Source organism: Rhinichthys klamathensis, unplaced genomic scaffold (genome assembly GCF_029890125.1).
Source record: "Rhinichthys klamathensis goyatoka isolate OS25496 unplaced genomic scaffold, OSU_Roscu_1.1 h1tg000053l_1, whole genome shotgun sequence".
Taxonomy (NCBI): domain Eukaryota; kingdom Metazoa; phylum Chordata; class Actinopteri; order Cypriniformes; family Leuciscidae; genus Rhinichthys; species Rhinichthys klamathensis.
Window position 1 is genome coordinate 2539224 of NW_026606598.1, and position 17939 is coordinate 2557162.

General features: G+C 37.8%; 2 protein-coding genes across 4 annotated transcripts; one reads left to right on the forward strand and one right to left on the reverse strand.

Annotated features, from left to right (window-relative positions):
- Positions 1-3098: 3098 nt before the first annotated feature.
- On the reverse strand, positions 3099-15165 carry fignl1 (fidgetin-like 1). Of its 2 annotated transcripts, none has more exons than XM_056248139.1 (2): positions 14905-15165; positions 3099-5204 (listed from the first exon to the last, which is right to left on the reverse strand). In XM_056248139.1, the coding sequence occupies exon 2, from the start codon at positions 5185-5187 to the stop codon at positions 3187-3189; it is 2001 nt and encodes a 666-aa protein (XP_056104114.1). In that variant the 5' UTR covers positions 5188-5204; positions 14905-15165; the 3' UTR covers positions 3099-3186. The 2 variants fall into 2 exon arrangements, with proteins under 2 accessions (XP_056104114.1, XP_056104113.1); XM_056248138.1 differs by lacking the exon at positions 14905-15165 and adding an exon at positions 6811-6960.
- Positions 8320-16950, forward strand: ttl (tubulin tyrosine ligase). 2 transcript variants are annotated; one of them, XR_008806814.1, is made up of 8 exons: positions 8320-8988; positions 10112-10190; positions 10407-10639; positions 10741-10876; positions 10985-11254; positions 12246-12389; positions 13937-14394; positions 16236-16950. XR_008806814.1 is itself a non-coding variant. In XM_056248155.1 (7 exons), the coding sequence occupies exons 1-7, from the start codon at positions 8820-8822 to the stop codon at positions 14118-14120; spliced, it is 1215 nt and encodes a 404-aa protein (XP_056104130.1). In that variant the 5' UTR covers positions 8320-8819; the 3' UTR covers positions 14121-14509. The 2 variants fall into 2 exon arrangements, 1 of the variants encoding a protein (XP_056104130.1); XM_056248155.1 differs by lacking the exon at positions 16236-16950 and having other exon boundaries at positions 13937-14509.
- Positions 16951-17939: the final 989 nt, after the last annotated feature.

The following is a 17939-nucleotide window of genomic DNA, read 5'->3' on the forward strand; positions in this document are numbered from 1 at the left end:
CAGCTCCCCCCTCACACACACACACACCACCCCATCCCCAACAGCCTCTATCCCAAATCTCACTTCTCTTTTCCGCTTCAACTCAAGATAGTACAGCACAAATAGAGAAACATTTAAGTCCCCACCCATTCAGAGAAACACTAAAGTTGTCCGCCAAATGAGAGACCAATATATCAGTCAGGCCGATTAACAGAAAAGTTATCTGCCCCCAAAGTTATCTGTTTTGTGAAGTTTGAGTAGATGCAATAAGTAAAATGCATGTTTATTGCATTTCAGAGCTTTTATGTACAAAAACATCAGCCAATGAACCACCACTTAAAAATGTCAGCACCAAAGGCTATATGGCAGAAACAAGGTAGAACAAATTATATAATAAATGAACCCTGTAATGTTCGCATGTCAGTCAAAAATGATCAACATTTTTTTGTTTTTTAATTATTGTACTGTAGGCATATTTTAGTTTGATAATATTTTTTATTCAGTATTTTTAGGTGATTTTATGGTACCAAATTATGTTTATACAGTATTTATAATCCATTTATTCATTTTTTGAGCATGGAATGAAAATGGAACCTGAAAATGAAATTTCCAACTTAAACAGTCATAAATCTTTAATGCTTTGGAGTACCGTCCTAAGTTAGGTCTGTTTTTAAAGATGATCTCGGCAGATAATTGCTAAAGTGAAACAAGTATTTAAAAAAGTGAACTTGAAAAATGTAATACAATTTTACATTTATTGTTATGAAAAATGCACAAAAACACAATTTTTATATTCAATGTATATTTTCCAAACCACATTTTACTCTAAAACTGTGAGAAAATCAAAGCCATAAATCTAAACAAGCTGTGTTCCAAATTTGAAGTTGATATCTCAAAAAATGAGCTTTCAGTAAGAACTTGTTTCTGCGCAGTTACAAACGTTTCCAATAGATGAAATTCATTTCATTGTCATTTTTTTAACGCAAACAATTCAAGTGTGACTATTTTTCTCAGGACCATTAAACCTTTTCGAATCATGTCCATAATTTTTGTGTGTTTACACAGCAAGCAGCAAAAACCTTTACCAAGTTTCGTACCATTCCGATGAAATTTTTTACAAAGGACCAGTCAAATGAATCACAAATGACAAGAGGGTTAATAAAGTAAAGTTTTAAAAGCTATTTTCTCAAATGTTCCTGTGATTAAAAACTCTTTCTACTGAGATCGCACTAAATACATTCCGCCACTATGAAGTATTAAATAAACTATGTAGTCAGCTTAAGACAAACTAGAAAAAAATCATGCAAAAGTTCATGTGTTGTAGATAATGTGCTGAGAAAGGTTGTGGAGGAATTCGGTGTGCCTGTCCTCCTATAGTCCAGCTGTAGGCTACCCCTGTGGTTCTGACAGCCTTCCACCGCTCCTCAGGGATGGACTTAGGCTACTACTTGCACTGCTGGCTAATTTTACAAAGTTTCAACACTCCGGCCAAACACACAACCCTAAAATATTCATTAACCCGCTTGACAAAAAGATGAAAAATAAATGACACCCTTTTTTCATGGGCTTCCAGTTTTTCTAAGATTGTTTCATGAAAATTACATGACTGATTCATTTCATGTGAGCACAATCTATAATCGGATGCAGATGAAGACAAGCCAGGAGTCAGAGTTTAGAATTGAATTAGACTGTTAAATCCCACTCGTCTTCTGAGGTGTATTAACAGTTCAGCCTGACTTCCTGTGAGAATGGTTTTGCAGTTGCAAGAAAGACGCAACCAAATCAATCAGCCATCTATATTCAATTTTTCCAGACTGCAGTCATCAGGTTTCACGTAACACAGACCTTGTTTCACTTCAACACAAATCAGTTGTATTTTGCCAATGAGAACGTAATGCTAATGCAGAGGCATAAAAACACCAAACAAAAAGAACATTTCAGGGAAGCTAGTCTCACTCAAATAAAGTGACAGAAATCCAAAAGTACAACTAAAAATCCAAAAACAAATTAATTCAAAGCAGCATCATTCTGAGCTTTGCAAAAAAAAATGTATTTATATTTTGTAACCTGACCCAAACCATTCATTCATTGCTTTGTAATTTGGCCTGGGTGTCAGTTTCCTCACCACTGCACCAGCCACTTTTATTCCTCATGCCATCTGCGGCCACTCAATTAGAGCTCCACAATGCTTCTCTCCATCCATCAACAGTAAACGCATCAAACCACAGTTGTTATCTGCTTATTTTCTATAATGCATAATTGTTTTGTGAGGTTCATGGCTGGTATCAGGGCTGGAACTCCTCTGGTTTATGAAATATTGATAGACAGACAAATGGACAGATAGATGGATGGATAGAGATAGATAGATAGACTGAAAACAGGTCAGATGAACACAGTCCTCTACAGACATGTTTAACTAGGGGGGGGGGGGGGGGGGGAACAAACCCAACAAACTTTCCTCTAGGAGGAGGATGAAGAGTCCACCTTTAAAACCCCTTCCAAGGCACAAAGCCATTCCTCTGGTTTACCAGATGTGGTCCGAGACCGCACTGGCTTAGCAACAGGAAAGGCACTGCAAGAGTTGATCTGTGGGTACTTCTTATCATGAGACCAGAATGCCTGCAGGGTTGCCCAACTTCCCCTCCAAATCCATTCACCAAGACTGAACACAATGGGAGAGTTGGCCCTAAGGTGTCTAACACTCTGTCTCTACAGGAGCGAGAGCAGGTAAACATGGAGAGCCGGTGAATTCATTCTGTACACATTGAAGGAAGGGCTGGCTGAACATTGTACTAGCTGACAGTTCCCCTTTGGATAAGTGCATGCATTCAGAGGGAAACAGACTCAAGACCCCATGTTCCTTTTTAGTACAAATTCGGCACACATTTCCTCTTACATGGAAAACAGCTCCACTAAATGATGAAACTATTTTCAGGAAGACAACTGCGGTATGCTAATTTTGAGGCAAGGAATACAGTAAAAAGTTCAGTTTTATCTAATCATGAGTGCTGTTTTGAGTCATATCCAAACTGAAACTGCAACAAAACTGACATGTCTGCAGTCACAATAACAGCTCTCTGAAAAGAGCATGTTCATGAAAAAGACGAAAAAGACTCAAGACAAATCAACCATTTATTTCAATAAATGAACCCAAAACCATACTCATACTAACATAAAACTCAGTTAGTATAATCACAACACACGCGCTCAGCGACCACAGCCAAAAGTCTTGTTCCACTCTTCATATAGCTCCAGATCTTTAGAAGAGACACTGGGCCGCACTGTTTTGAGAGCCTCCTGGAAGTCACTGTAGAGTATTGGCCGAACCTGTTCTGCCGTGATGGTAGCAATGTCACTAAGGCAAATGCTTCGGATGGGGCCAAGGGCTGCTTCGCGACACAGCTGCGTCATATCCGCCCCCGAATACCCCTCTGTTCCCTGCATCACTTTCTCCATCTCATCTGCTATTAGCTGACTTTTCTCACGGGACATGAGGTTGATCACTATCTGCCGTCGAGCCTCAGCCTCTGGGAGAGGGATGTAGAGTCGCTTAGCCAGGCGACGACGGGCTGCTTCGTCAATCTCTTGAGGCCGGTTGGTGGCACCAACCACAAGGATGCGATCTTCTGCTGAGGTGGCAGCTCCATCCAACTGGACAAGAAACTCAGTTTTAATTCGACGGGATGAGTCGTGCTCTCCGTCTGTGCGCTGAGAAAGAAGGGAATCAATCTCATCGATGAAGATGACTGCAGGCTGGTGACACCGAGCGATGGCAAAGAGCGCCCGTACCATCTTCTCGCCCTCCCCGACCCACTTTGAAGTGAGCGACGAGGCGCTGATGCTGAAGAAAGTGGCTCCGGATTGGCACGCTATACACTTCCCTATGAGAGTTTTACCAGTGCCTGGAGGACCAAAGAGAAGGATGCCTTTAGGTGGACCTCTAAGACCGGTGAAGATATCAGGCCTCAACATTGGCCACACTACAATCTCTTTGATTGTGGCTTTAGCAAACTCTAGGCCGGCAATATCATCCCAAGCTACGGGGGGGCCGTGGTCCATGATCTCACTCATGATAAGTTCAATGATCTTGGGCTCAAAGTTCTTTAAACGCTCATCAACAGGTTCCGTGTCTTGTGGTTTGTTGTCCTTCGAGTAACTCTCTTCCTCTTGCCTTGGCATGGGAGAGACGAATTTGGAGGTTGCCCCACGAGGCCGTTGTGCCCCAAGGCATTTCTTGGAGATTGTAGCAAAGTTGGCCCCAGAACCTCGCTGGCCCTGATGGGAATGTTTTTTTTGCTGGTCAAAGATGAACTGCTCTCGTGCAGATCTAAAATTAGCACTGACGCCCTCTTCTCCTCTCCGTCCCCTCCCTCGCGGTTCCTGCTCGCCTTGTGATGGGAATGAACTTCTGTTGCTTTCACTTCCTGAGCTGTAGAAGTTCTTCCTCTTGGATGGGTTTGTGGAAGAAAAGAACACTGGCTGATTATGCACATTGGACCCACTTGTGCAACCCAGATTAGATTGAGACACACTAGCATTGCCTGTGGAAATTAAATAGTTATGGCCAAACATAGGCGATCCCATTGGAGCTTTTGGAGCATTTTGTGCCAGGGTCAAACGTGGAAGGGCTCCTTCAAGTCCTCTGGCCCACTCCGCAGCACCGCTAAGTGGGTTACTGATCCCCCTTCCCATCTCAGCTCTGGGTGGAGGCGCAGAGGGCCAGTGAGCCAGAGGCTCTCGTCTAAAACCAGGAGGACCAGAGAGAGCACTGCCTTTCTCCCCACACCCACCGACCTCACCACCAACAGTGATGTTAACATCTGCCGGATCTACTGGGAGAGCGCCTTCTTTTGACCCAGCCTGCATCATTCTTTGCACGCACGGCAGATTGAACACATTCTCGGACGTTAGGGATGACTCCCATTTGTCGCTATAGTTCTTTTGATTGCGGGCCAAGTGCAGGGCACTCTCTGCATAGTTGTTTAGCCCGGTGCGTGGGTCGTCTGAGTCCAGGGCTGAGGCGTACCGCTCTGAGTAGGTCCTGAGCAGGCTGGCAGCTCCAGCCGGAGAGAGCTCAGCACTCGCCCATGCATACTGAATGGACAGGATGTGTGCCCGATAAGCATCGGCCGTCTGTTCAGGTGTACAAGAGCCAGACGAAATGTCAAAGGACCTCCTCTGCCACTCGTCCAGGTGTGCTCTGCTCATGCCTGGCCTGCTCCAGCCTGGGTAAGAAGTGGGCACAGGATCAATTAATAATGTATAAATGTAGAGAAGTACCACACAACAATTGGGCTATTGAAGGGTGATGATGATAATGCAGGTGAAATAATGATTTTGCAGGCAATATAAAGTTAAACAACATTGTGAATTTCAATATAACTTGAATCCACTTTTTATGTGCCAATTAGGTTTCCTAAAGCTTGCCTTTCCAGTATGAGAGCTTTAAGACAAAAGCATTTTAATGGTGTCTCTAATTTAAACTCCAGTTACAAAAACAGTGTTACAATCAGTGTGCTTTCTTTAATTAACTTCTGAGATCCAATGAAATTGTGTGTTTCAGTGAATCGAGTCAAAACTCCATGACACAGTTTTTATGTATTAAATAAACTACATAGTAAATACCCATGTTTATGATTAGGTAATTATACTGGTGCATATAATAAAAAATAGCACTCTTACCTATGTTCATTTAAGAAATGAACAGTGTGGAAAACATGCCTTGATCAGTTTAAACTGTATTATTAAACGTTGAATCCCTTTCAGACAAAATACATAAATATTGGTATATATCAAATATTGTCAAAAGGCAGAAAAGTATTGAGATTTTTGTTGCTGTATTTCTCAGGCCTACTGTCTTGGTGAATGAGACGATCAGTTAAAATATTATACATAAAATATTAATTACGAGAGTAACCAATAGATTGCGCAGGAATTGAATATAACTGTACAGAATTAAAAAAATAAATATACATATATAACCTCTTTTATTGCCTTAAATCCAAGATAAAGTTACATATTTAATTCCAGTGTAAGTTTATTAGTTCCTCTCGTTTTCGTTCATTCAATTTGTAGAGAGAGAGCGCATAAGAGAGAGTACAAAGTTCAGAACCAGTCGACTGAATGTTTCTGATGATCTGAAAAAAATTCCAATAAAAAAAGTTTCTGCTTTAAATGTTTGAAATTAGTTTTGTAGACAACTATGAAATTCATATGTATAAAAGTCTGCAAAACGGTTGTAATTCTTTAAAAAAAAATATTGGGGGATGAGTTAGACCAGATAATGAAGAAACAATCAGTCAAAAGCAGAGCATAGATGTGAACAACTTCATTTGTGTATGAAACCTCATGAACTTGGTTAAAAGAATGGAGTGAGCAGAGCTCAAATATAAGCTAGATTTTATTTGTTGATCTGTACACAATCCCTATAGCCTACTGTTGTGTTATTTCATTGATTTGACGACTTATTATTTTAAAACGTGAATTGTGTTAAGAACAAAGAATGAGATGTGTGACCAAACTTCTGAATGGTAACGTTACTTTAACTATTTCACTTCATACCAATGCTACTGTATGCGACAGAAACGTGATAGTCGAAATCCACATTATCCATATAATGATCGTATTCGTAAATAACGATCTTACGAATAATGTCTCAAGGGGTATCAACACATATATGGAATATGTGTAGGACGTTCAGATAGAGAGAACAACGTAGCTTTATCTAAAAACAGAACGTGAGCTGACAAGCTGGAACACAAATCACAAATAACTTACAGCTTCAAACACTCACGTGTGCATTTATTTTGGGAGAGGAAAGTTGTAACCTACCTCTGGGTTAAACGTTTTTCTTGTGTAAATGCTGTAAGGTTCAGCAACACCTGAAAATCTAAACAACGATACGGAACAAAACAACAACCATAACTTTGACTAAACCTCGCGCCTCCTATATTTTTCTGAGCAGATGTGCGGCGCGCGCACCAGCAACTTCCGGCTGCTCAGTAATAAGATCGCGCGCGCCATCGCCTGGAGAAAGACACTTAGTGCGTTTATTTAAGGGCCTATACTAAATGTTCGCGTTTTTCTTTTTATTATATTTTATTCGTTATATTGATCTATCTAATGCCATTTGTAAAGCCTAACACTGAACAAAAGACAGGTAATGTAAAAAATTATGATTCTTGCTCACACAGACTTAATAAAACTAGACATTTCAACTGAACCCATGCCGTGGTCGTTGTAACATTCCACTTGCTAGACTTTATTTCAATATATTTATTCAAATATATAGTTATTGTAAATTTTAAATGTATAACAGTCTCCCCTATTGTAAAAAAAAAAAAAAAAATTATGCACAAAAAAACCCTTAGAGAACCAAATCTTAATGAACAATTTCATGATTGTGTCATACCTTTGTGAGGGTTTAACCACAGCTGACCACATGTAATACCTTTTTATTAGCAAATATATTTTTAAATTCATATGTAGCCATATATGTGTATGTTGACTTCAGAGATTCCCAGGAAAAGGATCCACAGACATTATAAATATATAGGCCTATATAAAGTAGCTTACTCAGCCAGTGCCTGAAGTGTGCATTCACTTTGTGAATTTGACATTTTGTTCAAGCCTTTATCAGGCAGTATTTTATATAATGTATTCTTATATTGCAGCATGTTTAAAAAAAAAGTGCTGTAGTAACTGACATTTCAACATAACTGTTAGCAATTTTGCTTATGTTTTTATGGAAGGCCACTTCTGACATAAAAGAAAAAAATCACGTTTTGGTAAATCATAATTCTAACATTAAAGTCTTATGAGATAAAAGTAGATAGATAGTAGGCTATCTATCTATCTATCTATCTATCTATCTATCTATCTATCTATCTATCTATCTATCTATCTATCTATCTATCTATCTATCTATCTATCTATCTATCTATCTATCTACTGATAAAAAGTCGAAATTATGTAATAGTAAATCAGAATTATGAAAAGAATATAATTATTTCGACTTTTAAGCTCATATCTATGCCTTAGTAACTTTTGATGTCATAGTTGACTTTTTTTGTTATAATTATGATTTACCAAAACTTTTTTTTATGTGGTCGAAATGGCCTTCCATAATTTTTGCTCTGAAAATCATGAAAATTGTTTGAATGAAAGCCAAAACAGGATACACGCAGTATGTTGCTAATTATTTGTAGCTAACACAGACTATATACTGACTTTATCATCCGCAATATCAATCGTGCAGTTGAAAATCAGCACAGCTGTGATGTTAGTCCCAAATGTAACATAAAACTACAATACCCACAAATCTGTGCGGCGTGCGTGCGTTCACTCCACTCCCAGCGGTACGTCGCATCATGAATGTGTTGGGATAAAAGGCTTCAACTGGGGATTTAAACTGATGTCTACTGTCTAGACGAGTACACAGGGAGCGATGAATTAAATGCATAGCTATATATAGTCGACCGCTATTCTTGGACTCTGTACTTGTAGCGTATTGCTGGATTTTGTTTTGTAATATTTTCTGTTCATAGACAATCATGAAGCTAGCGTAGACTGTTAGCTGCGAGAATTCAGAAGCCAAATCCTACAAGAGTCACACCCTAATATTCAATATCCTCGCGCCGGCCACGCGACTGCGGGTACAGATGCCCGACCCGGGAGTTCGGGAGTATAGCTAGATAATTTCTTATAACGATATTGTTTTTATTTGTGCGAAACAACTCAGAAGGGAGGTCATGTATGTCCGGTTTCAGTCTACTTTGTTGGGAGACAGATAACGTTAGTCGGCTAGCTAGTGTGTGTGATAGTCAGCAGAAGACAGGAATATGAGTTCACCAATGTACACGTTTGTTTTGAGAGATGACAACAGTACTGTGTATGCTGAGGTCGCCAGGATCCTCAGCTCCACTGGAAAATGGAAACGACTGAAGAAGGACAATCCTCGGTTTAATTTAATGCTGGGAGAGAGAAATCGGCTGCCTTTTGGACGACTGGGTAAATGATTTCAAGAGCTGCGTATTTGACATGCATTTCCAACTCAAAATGCAATAATGATATGATTGTTTTATAATCCCATGCTGTTTACACATTTCTAAATTAAGTTTAGAGTTTCAGCAAGTTAATTAATCTCATCTAACCCGTGCTTATTTTCAGCTTTTTGGAGACTATAGACAGCACAAGCTGTTAAATTTATGATAATGCACGATAAAACAATGCACTGCGGTGTCCAGCAGCAATAACCACACAGATTCAGCTTTATAATGCATCCCAGTGGATCTGTATCACTGTAACTGTGTAGTAATAACATGTAATAACATTGACATTAACTTTTTTCAACATAAGTTTTAATATCAGTATTTTATCATTTTTTATAAATTAATTAATAAGTGCATGTGCTTTTGTAAGTATATACATACATACACACACACACATATATATATATATATATATATATAACAAAGTTATTGTCAGAAACTGTGATACACTACCATTCAAACGTTTGGGGTAAGATTAAAAAAAAGATAATATTTTTATTCTCCAAGTATGCATTCGATCAAAAGACACACAGTAAAGAAACTTAAACAGTAAAGAAATTTATAAAATTTCAAATGAATGTTGTTCTTTTGAACTTTCTATTTATTTCTACAAAAATATTAAGCTGCAAAAAAAAAAACTGTTTTCAACATTGATAATAATAAGATCCATTTATAATAATTGAGCACAAATAATAATTTAGTGCCAAATCAGCAAATTAGAATGATTTCTGAAGGATCATGTTACTCTGAAGACTGGAGTAATGATGCTGAATGTTCAGCTTTGTCATCACAGGAATAAATCACATTTTAAAACATATTAAAATAGAAAACAGTTATTTTAAATTGGAATTTTACGTAACATAATGGTTTGACTCTATTTTTGAGCAAATAAATGGTGAGCATAAGAGACATTTTTCAAAAACAATTAAAAGAAAATCCAAACATTTAGGGCTAGTGTGTACATAACTATTGGTGGTGAACTACAAAAATGTTGATTAAAGTATTTTTAGCTGCAGGACAGTGCCGTCACCGCTCAATATTTCGACATTTCAGTGTCAGATACCCTGCTGTGTCCTCTACAGGTCATGAACCAGGACTGATGCAGCTGGTGAATTATTTCAGAGGAGCCGATAAACTCTGTCGCAAAGCATCACTGGTCAAGTAGGCTGTTTATTTATTCATACCAGATGAATGATATAACCATAATTGATGTTAATGAGAGCTTTGAAGTGATGTTAGGAATGATACTGTTAAGCTAATGCTTACTTAAGTAATGCCTTCAAAGCACACTTTCCTTATTCATCCATGCTATTGATTTATAAACTCTGCAGTTCTTCAGTTGTGAATTCTATTTATATAAGCATGTCTGTTGTTTAGGATTATCAAGACCAGTCCAGAGTTAAAGGACTCCTGTAACTGGTTCCCTGAGTCTTACATCATATACCCAACCAACCTCAACACCCCAGTGGCCCCGGCCACCAATGGCATCAGCCACATGAAGAGCAACCCAAAGACAGATGAGCGAGAGGTCTTTTTAGCTTCATATAACTCCAGAAAAGAAAGCGGAGAGGGAACGGTGTGGATCGCCAAATCATCGGCGGGTGCAAAAGGTACGAATTTCTATCGGTCCAAAGTGGTAAGTTGAAAGAGAGGTGTACATCTTTGTACATGATTTGATAGTATGATAATGTCCCTCCCTATCTTTGTTCAGGTGCAGGTATATTGATATCTCATGATGCAAACCAGTTGCTTGAGTTCATCGATAATCAAGGCCAAGTGCATGTCATTCAGAAGTATCTGGAAAAACCTCTGCTGCTGGAGCCGGGACATCGCAAATTTGATATAAGGTAAGATGAGCTATTTAATCCTTTGTGCTGAATGTTTTGATGCGATTATGTTCCATCCTAATTAAGTCAAAGTACTTTTAAAGTCGATGGATATTCTCTCGTCTGTAGGAGTTGGGTGCTTGTAGACCATCAGTACAATATCTACTTGTACCGTGAGGGTGTGTTGAGGACATCTTCTGAGCCCTACAACAGCTCAGATCTCCAGGATATGACCAGTCACCTGACGAATCACTGCATCCAGAAAGAGCATTCGCAGAACTACGGCCGCTATGAGGAGGGCAACGAGATGTTCTTTGATGAGTTCAGACAGTACCTGTTGACCACACACAATCTTGCCATGGAAACATCTATTTTACCTCAGATCAAGCATATTATCAGGTGCTCCTATACTGAAAATGTTCAGTCAAGTTCACATAATGATTGCATGTTATCTGTGCCTGCAGATGAGTTGTATAAGAAAAAGGCATAACTTATTTCTCAAAGATAACTGATTCTTGTCAGAGATGTTCAGTGGGGGTCCAAAACTTTGAGTCCACTAATACAAATATTTATATTCTGAATTTTTTCAAATTTAAATGTCTCTTCCCCATACAAATCAGTGTTAGTTTAGTTTTATTTATATACTACTATAGTATTTACTATTATTTTGAATTAGCTTTATTTTTATACTTTCTGTTTTAATTAAAAAACTTTTTTTTTTAGGTTTATGTAATTTTATGTTTCGTCTTTTTTTTTTTTTGTCAGTTTTAGTTATAGTAATTTTAGTAGTTCAACTTATTTTCAGTTATTTGCTAAAGAAGTTTTTCATGTAAATTTATATTGTATTTCAGCTTTATTTCAATTAACAAGTTATATTTAATAGTTTTAGTTTTAGTTAACACTGTTGCAATTGTATTTCAACTTAACAAATAAGTGAAATTTGGGGAATAATTAAACTATTAGATGCATTTTGGCAGCACCCAAGCTGACATGGAATTCAAAAGTTTATCTAAAAATCTGACCTCTCATAAAAAAAGATAATGATCTACAATCTTAATTATTTCTTTCAAATTTTAAGTAATATTTCTGTTTTAAATTTTTTAAAAGTAGTGCTGTCAAATCGATTAATCACATCTAAAGTTTATATATATATATATATATATGTGTGTGTATTATATATATATATATATATATATTTACAAACTTTTATGTTAGATGTGATTAATCGTTTTAACAGCACTTTTAAAAATTCTTTCAATATTTTCAAAAGATTTTTTAATGCAAAAAATAACGGATTTTAACTCAGATGTTTGCACCCCAATATATGTGCATTTGTTTGTGTGTAACTAACTGTAGTTTTACTCTGAAATCCCGTGGCTTGTCTCAACAGGAGCTGTCTCGCATGCATCGAGCCAGCCATCAGCACAAAGCATCTGTCCTACCAGAGCTTCCAGCTCTTTGGCTTTGACTTCATGCTGGACGAGAGCTTCAAAGTCTGGCTAATTGAGATAAATGGGGCGCCTGCTTGTGCACAGTGAGTACACACTTCTCTTTTGTTATGTCCACAATGTTTTGTTTTAGTATCTTCCAACTGTCCGACATATTCGAAAAGTAATCATGATTTTGTCCCTCATTTTCACATTTGTTGTGTTAATGCATAAATGATCCTATATATAGTATGTGTCACCACAAGTTTTGGGTGAGAAAAAAAAACCTTTAGGCATCCTAGCTAAATGTATAATAGTGAATTTTACACTGAGGTAAAAGTTGTTAGAAGAGGTGTGAGTTGCAACATGATGACATCTACCATCTATTAAACATTTAGGGTCAGACTGTTGTTCTAACAAATCATTTTAAACCATGTATTGTTGCAGTTCCCCATCTGGCAAGTAACTTTTCTTTCCCAAGTAACATTTTTATTTATTTTTTCTGCCTGTGTCTGTACTGTTTGTTTGTGTGTTTGTATGAAAGAGAGAGCAAGAGAAAGAGAGCTGGCCATAGCTAATAAAGCTTAATTTCATGGGGGAAAACATGGAAATAGTTTATCATTTTTATCTTGTTGTTTGTTATTTTTATTTGCTTGCTCAATGTCTTTTTAGTTTTTGGTTCTTTAACTGTTGTAGGCTGTAAGGACCTTTGAAATATCTGAAATCATTTGGTGAAGTGATATGGAACTGTAATGCGTTCAAGACCTGCTGGAACTACTGTATCTGTGCGTTAACTAAATAAATGCACACCAGAACGTTCCTCGACCAATCAGAATCAAGCATTTAACAAAATGTGTGTGCTTTGTGCTGATTTTGCGTCCAATGTAATTGCATTATATAAGTCACTCCATTAAATGGACCATGGTCGCAGTCGTTAAAGGGATAGTTCACTTTGAAATTAATTGTTGGTATGTTTTAGCTTACCTCAAGGGCATCCAAGATGTAGGTGTCTGTTTCCGCAGTAGTTTCAATTTTGATATTTTTAGGTCAAACCGTTCTTGTCTGTCAGTCATATAATGCAGGTCTATGGTCACCACCTCAAAGAGCATGCACAGAGAAGTCCAAATTAAACATGATTTAATGACTCGTAAATGTAAGTACACATTGATGGCCTAAGGCACGAAACGAGCGGTTTGTGTGAGAAAACGAACAGTATTTATATCGTTTTTACCTCTTGTAACCACAGCCACGTCCAAGTGATCTGAGGGCGCGGGCGCTTTGGTCTGTGCGTTACAAGAGGTAAAAACGATATAAATACTGTTCGTTTTCTCACACAAACCGCTCGTTTCGTGTCTCAGGCCATCAATGTGTACTAACATTTACGAGTCATTAAATCATGTTTAATTTGGACTTCTCTGTGTATGCTCTTTGAGGTGGTGACCATAGACCTGCATTATATGACTGACAGACAAGAACGGTTTGACCTAAAAATATCAAAATTGAAACTTCTGCGGAAACAAAGACACCTACATCTTGGATGCCCTTAAGGTAAGCTAAAACATATCAAAAATTAATTTTAAAGTGAACTATCCCTTTAAAGCTTTTTGTTGAAGTTGAAATGTTTAATTGATATTAAAGTTTCTCTCTCTTGTAGGAAACTCTACACTGAGCTATGTCAAGGCATCGTGGATGTGGCCATCTCCACAGTGTTCTCTCTAAACGCAGATGCGCTCTCATCCTCGCCTCCGTTCTCCACTTCTCCATCTCTTTCTTCCAACTCCTGCTCCTCACCCAAGATCAGAGCGCCCCATCAGTTCGGCCCATTCATCAAACTATAAATTGCTGTTGCAGGATGCTGATGTTGCCATGCAAACCCCGTCCCTATAGTCCTGCCCGAAAACAACATCAACCAATCTGAGAGGCTTAAGGGTCTACACCTGATCTTGGGGTTGAACATACAGGGGTTTCTGAAGGATCTCTGTCTGAAGAGGACAGAAGGTACATGGGGTCACCTCTGTAACTCTTACCGTTTCCATCCATCATTTCTAAAGCAAACGCAGAAGAGTCCACAGAAATACAGAGAGCATGAGTTTCCAAAGTAAAGACTGGAAGGTGAGGAGAATCCTGCACATGCCAGTGTAGCATTACCCAGAAAAGAGTGATTTGTTTCTAAAGCCAAGCATGTACACTTATAATCAAGACTTTGTTTGTCCAGGAGCTTAACACTTAAAGACTTGAATTTACGAACACACTTTTGAAGGAGGAGTGGCAACCAAAGAGAAGGGTTTAGATCCTCTATGGCTGCATCCGAAATCATAACTTCCCTACTATATAGTAGGCAAAAAACAGTATGTGAAAAAAGAAGTATGTCCGAATTCACAGTACTCATAAAAGAGTAGACGAAAAGTACCCGGATGGCCTACTACTTTACGGCGAGATTCTGAAGTGTGCATACGATGGACACTTTACTATCCCATGAGGCCACTGGAGAGGATTTGTGAATGGCAGTGAAGCGACGTAACTGACCACATAAAAATGACAGCAACAACACATTCATACTATACAGAACATACTTTTTTAGCAGCCCTGTGAAGTAATTACTTATTCAAAATAAGTACCTACTCAAGAGAGTATGCGATTTCGGAAGCAGCCTAGGCCTCAGATCTGTTGCGTCAACGAGACTCCTCAGGACTTTCCCAGGCACCTTGATGTAACGGAGGATGGATTTGAGACTTTAGTGCCTTACATATTCCCATTCTCTCAACACCCACTTCCACAAGCTAATATGGCCTTTTGTACATCTGTATGTGTCCCATCAACTGTATTATCTATTAGACTCTTGTGTGCGTTTTGTGCTGTTAGCTTCAGTGTACTAAGTGGTTTTTAAACCACAAAAAGAATCTTTTTCAGATTCAGATATTTATGATTTGCAGTGTAGTGTACATGGTTGTGACGTTAAGACAGTATTTGGTAGAAGTAGCAGAAGATAATCTGTTTGCATACTTATTGTCATGTTACTGTTCTGTCTAGTGAGACCAGATTTAGTCTTCCCACTGATTCTGTTATTGTTTGTAGAGAGACACATGTTAGGTTCATAATTACTTTGTGACAGGCAATCAAGAACATCTGGGAATTGGGAAGCACTGCCTTCTGCTTGTTTTGTCATGAGCATTCACTACTCATCACTTACTATTCAATAGACAAATGGTAATAGTTATTCGCAATAGTTATTTAGTTCATTCCAAACTCTGTCAAGAGTTGCATTTTCTGAATGAGTAAACCTTCAGTGGACTGAGATGTTGCATGTCAAAGCATGTTAAAAGCAAGGCTCTTTATACATACATTGAGAAAAGTAGAGTTTTTACATAGTAAACATGTCCAAATATGAAGGCTTTGGGAGATTTTTCTCCATCTAATGCAAGTGAATGATGATCTGCGTAGACCATTTCTGACTGTTCAAAATCATTTAGGCAGCTTCAAACGCCTCCATGTGCGTATATCATTTTTTATTTTTCTCAGAAAATGACATAATTTGCTAGAGAAGACCCTTATTCGTTTTCTGGGGTCGTGTGGAGGCCTTTGAAGCTGCCTAAATATGATTTTTGGATCATAAAAAATGGTCTGCGCTGAGCACCATTCACTTGCATTAGATGAAGAAGAATCCTGTCATGTTTTCTTCCAAAACCTTCATTTCTCTTCGCCTCAGGAAAGAAAGTCACATACATCTTGGATGGCCTTGGGGTGAATGCATAATTTCTGCTCTTGTTTTATATTTCTGTATACTGCTGAAATGGTTTATGCGTAGCAGAGCACAAAGATTTCTTTGGATTTTTTTTAGCACACAATACGGGTTGCTTGGCAATCGTGTTGTGTGCAGCGATGGTCATTTAATGTAATTTCTTCAACATAATCTGCACAGGTTTATGACCACTTTCATCTTACTGTGCATGCAGATATGACTGAGTTCCTGTGAGCGGTGTGGTTCATTAACAGCAGGCTCTGAGGGATTGATCTGTACACTGTCATGATGTAGATCACACACAGGCAAGTTGATGTGGAAGAAGAAAGCAGCAATTTAGGGTTTGAATGTGTGATATTCTGATATCAGTATTTATGTTGTTTGGCAGAAGAGGAAGGACGTGAAAAGGAGTTTAAACAGTATTGCATCTCTTTGAATTTAAAAGGAAAAGTATTGAAGGAAAGCCATTTTTTTTAAACATTGTGGTCATCAATCCTACTACTAAGAGCAGTTATCTAAGTTTTATTATGCATCTTTGCGGTGCTTGTCTTATTTGTAGTGCGTCTTTTTACTTTTTTTTTGTTTTTTTTAAGAAAACTGAAGGCAGTTGTATGTAGCCTGTATGAGGGAAAACATCATTAGCCAAAGATCAGTGTGATGAAATATCTTCACAGCTGTTCAGAATATGACTGTCGAATGAACATCATGGTTTAAGTTGTGAAATGTGGGAATGCTGTTGTAATTGTTTTCCTCCTGTACCCGAGGAAAGATCAATGCAATGTATGTTAGTATTAGTCTAGTTTGCTGTATTTGTTACTGTTGTTTAGACCATTTGAAAATAACAAAATATACTTTTACTATGTTGGATAGGTAAAAGCCTGAAAAGTATTTAAGTTGTTCAAATAAAAGCATCCATCCTGTGCAATAAATTTGTTTCCTATATACTACATTAGCAATTTAGTCCTTAAAAGAAAGTACATATTGTGAACTTTACTAATGCAATATTTATCTATTATCCTCGTATTTTCATAAAGCCTGTTTATTCCTTACTATTGTACCTTACAGCTCTAAAGTAGTTTCCCATCCAAGTACCTGTAGCTGTCTGTCACGTGCGATATGTTAATAGTACAATATTTAATAAAATTATTTTCTCTGTTGTGTTCCAGGTAAGCTGGTCCCAGTTTATATTAAGTGTCTTTAACTACTATGTACTAACATTTGAATGAATAATTTGATACAAAGCACTTGTGTACATGCTTTTACATTGTACTTGCATTAAAAAATACCTGCAAGTAATGTTTTGCAAAACAGCGAACACAATAAGTACATTGTACCTACCATTTTCTTACGCAAGTACATAGTAGCTAAAGACACCTAAAAATGTGCCTTGTAAGATTATAAAGGTGTATATGTATATCTATATCTGCCACACTAATCCCCATTAAGAAGGTAATGCATAGACTTGACAGGAAAGAGTTATAAAAACCACTCGACTCTCCAACAGGGGGAACTAAAACCCACACAATCTTACAGTAGTAGAGTACATCTGTTGTCTTTATTCAAGTATATGTACACTATACCATACAATAATATAAGTAACACCACAAACACGGCAGTAAATGCAGTTTAGCCAGCACAGCGGCAGCCTGAGAAAGTGGAAGATACACGAGTCCAGTGCGAAATTCAGGATACACACAGAAACATACACGTACAACAAAATACAAAACATTAATGAACACAAGTGGTAGAAGACAGAGACGGACAGTAGAAATGCAACAACAATAACCACAAAAATAAATATGTCAGGGTTATACAGGTCACAGCAGTCCCTGCTCCTACACACAGGGTTTGTCCTACATTTTATAATATTTTTGATGCTATATTGCCTTTAGTTAAATTTAACTGGAACTATTGAGTC